The following is a 3,051-nucleotide window of genomic DNA, read 5'->3' as shown; positions in this document are numbered from 1 at the left end:
GGTCGTGGGTGTGAACCGCGAGCCTTACCTTGTAAACATGTTCTAGTCCTCTCAGAAGTGTCAGATGAACGTTAACCATCTGCTGAGCCGGTTTCAGCTCGGTGAGCCACTTCCGGGTAGGCTCTGTGACGTCACACGGAGACCTGCTCTGACGCGTTTCAGTCTGAATGATAAAGACTTTTAAACATTACCCTGATTAAAACAATCATTATTCAATCAGAAACCCTGAATTCACTTCTAAAACTGTTTATTGCAAAAAGAAACTGTACGTAGATCATGTATACATTTAAATGAGCAATATAGTTGAATGGCAAACAAAACGTGAACAATACAACATATAGGCCTGCAAACATTTGCAATAATATTTTAAAAAAATAAAACAATGTATATTAATATGATTAAAATTGTTATAATAAAAAATAATGTAAAAAAGTTATTAAGTATATATGATGGCGCCAAGGAAAAGTAAGCCAATCCAAAATGCTACTAACTATTATATATATATATATATATATATATATATATATATATATTCTAATATTATACATATATAATATTAAATATAGGCTAGTATTATATTAATCACACTAACACAAAAGCACATCCTCTCCACTAGATGCCGTCTTATCACACTTTCTGTCCATGTTTCGACATAGGTGTGATTAAGATCTGTAATAATTGGCCAATTTAAAACAAATAAATCCACGTAAAAATAATATGCCTTTGCATTTTCAATTAATCTATATACTGTATTTAAAAAGCAGGCCAAATTAAACCCGATGTATTGGCTTACAGCGTATAGCCTATAACCCACCGGCATCACCCAGAAACAAAGTGCGTAATATAGCCCCATCCTCTTTATTATAAGCTTTACTCTTTATTGTCCATCATTAAGAATGTCTCTCGGAGTAAAGACAGAAGGACTCTCCCCCTCCTCCTCCCCGGGGGTGTGGGTGGGGGGGCGGTCAGGTGACCGAACAGCTGCCCCCCCCCCCCCCCATACAGTAGCGCCACAGTGACAGTACCAGCCGTCAGTAGTCGGGCTCGGAGCACGGGAGTACGGGAGTACGGTAGTCCGCCGCTTAGTCTTCTTCCATAGTCCCGTACCGCGCGCGCAGAGCGCAGAGATGGCGCGTCGCGCGGCGCTGCTGGTGTTACTGGTGTTACTGGGAGCGACCTTGGCTCCGGCGTCGGAGGTGAGTCCGTACTGGGAGCCCTGGTCTGCAGCCACTAGCGCTATGGCTGTGACCGCTCGGCTAGACACGAAGCCCACAGCATCATCCTAACGGGTTATTATAATATATTCTATGATATCTGATCTGAAACTGGTTTAATAAGCCGGGATGTGATCGTACTTCACGTAGAGATAAGCCTCCATTGTGTTCAGGCCTTGATCTCCACAGGGTTGTCGGTCTGATTCCCTCAGTAAACAGCCGGTTCATTACCGTATTGATGCCCCGGGCTGCAGGCGGGGGTGTCATACAGTCGATGTGGGTTAGACGTCAGAGTTGTGTGAGTGACAGATGTCAGATGTCATCAGATGTCGTCATGCAGATGTTGAGCTGGTTGTTGGTGGTTGTGTAACGAGAGGACGTTTAACGGGTGGTTTACTGGTCGCACTGGTCATTAGAACATCGTGTCTTTTAACCAGTATGGGAGGTTCTGATGAGTTCTGAGATCAGTCCCACACACCGCCCGTCTGAAGCGTAACGTGTTTATCCCCGCTCCTCACGTCATCACGTCAACACGTCATGCGTTAAGGTCGGGTTCGTCATAATAAACCTCATCAACCGGAGCTCCGCTCGGTTCTCGGTTGTTGTTGTCCTCGTGCTGCTCCGCAGTGCTCCGGTTTAAGGCTCGAGCTTCGGCGGGATGTGAGCCCAGAATGAAACGAGCAAGATGGCGTCCGAGCACTGCTGCCTCACTGGCCCGGGGAGAGCTGTGTCCCGGTAGCATAGGAGGAGAGAGATGGATGTGTTGTGCATATGCAGCATGATGAAAACTATCACTGACAGCCAATGATAGCGATAGCTATAAACCTTGATACAGGTTCACACATAAAGTCCTGCCCCGGACCCTTCCTTCCTGACTGTTTCTTCTGCCCCGGACCCTTCCTTCCTGACTGTTTCTTTTGCCCCGGACTCTTCCTGACTGACTGTTCCTTCCTGCCCCTGTTTCTACCTTCCTGCCCCTGGCTGTTCCTTCCTGCCCCTGGCTGTTCCTTCCTGCCCCTGTTTCTACCTTCCTGCCCCTGGCTGTTCCTTCCTGCCCCTGGCTGTTCCTTCCTCCCCCTGGCTGTTCCTTCCTGCCCCTGGCTGTTCCTTCCTGCCCCTGGCTGTTCCTTCCTGCCCCTTGCTGTTCCTTCCTTCCCCTGGCTGTTCCTTCCTCCCCCTGACTGGTCCTTCCTGCCCCTGACTGTTCCTTCCTGCCCCTGGCTGTTCCTTCCTGCCCCTGACTGTTCCTTCCTGTCCCTGACTGTTCCTTCCTGCCCCTGGCTGTTCCTTCCTCCCCCTGGCTGTTCCTTCCTGCCCCTGGCTGTTCCTTCCTCCCCCTGGCTGTTTCTTCCTGCCCCTGACTGTTCCTTCCTGCCCCTGACTGTTCCTTCCTGTCCCTGACTGTTCCTTCCTGCCCCTGGCTGTTCCTTCCTGCCCCTGAATGTACCTTCCTTCCGCCCCAGGTGCCGGGCGATGACGCGCTGGGCCTGCTGGCAGAGCCGCAGGTGGCCATGTTCTGTGGGAAGCTCAACATGCACGTCGACGTGCAGAGCGGGAGGTGGGGGCCGGACCCGGCAGGAGCCAAGAGCTGCATCAGTACCAAGGAGGGGATTCTACAGTACTGCCAAGAGGTGAGAGAGAGAGAGAGAGAGAGAGAGAGAGAGAGAGAGAGAGAGAGAGAGAGAGAGGGAGGGAGAGAGAGAGAGAGAGAGAGAGAGAGAGAGGGAGAGAGAGAGAGAGAGAGAGAGGGAGAGAGAGAGAGAGAGAGAGGGAGAGAGAGAGGGCGAGAGAGAGAGAGAGAGAGAGAGAGAGGGCGAGAGAGAGAGAGAGAGAGAGA

The 3,051-nt window shown here is 50.1% G+C and overlaps 1 protein-coding gene across 1 annotated transcript in view; it reads left to right on the top strand.

The window, feature by feature from the left end:
• Positions 1–1,043: 1,043 nt before the first annotated feature.
• Positions 1,044–3,051, top strand: part of LOC307072518 (amyloid-beta A4 protein-like) — a 12,906-nt gene continuing 10,898 nt past the window's right edge. Inside the window, exons 1-2 of the mRNA XM_079731832.1 lie at positions 1,044–1,196; positions 2,678–2,845. Coding sequence (XP_079587958.1) covers positions 1,128–1,196; positions 2,678–2,845 — 237 coding nt within the window. The 5' untranslated portion in view covers positions 1,044–1,127. The remainder of the gene's footprint in view (positions 1,197–2,677; positions 2,846–3,051) is intronic.

The sequence above is a fragment of the Pollachius pollachius genome, assembly GCF_949987615.1.
Source record: "Pollachius pollachius genome assembly, chromosome: 3".
Taxonomy (NCBI): domain Eukaryota; kingdom Metazoa; phylum Chordata; class Actinopteri; order Gadiformes; family Gadidae; genus Pollachius; species Pollachius pollachius.
This window is presented reverse-complemented; position numbering and strand designations above follow the sequence as displayed.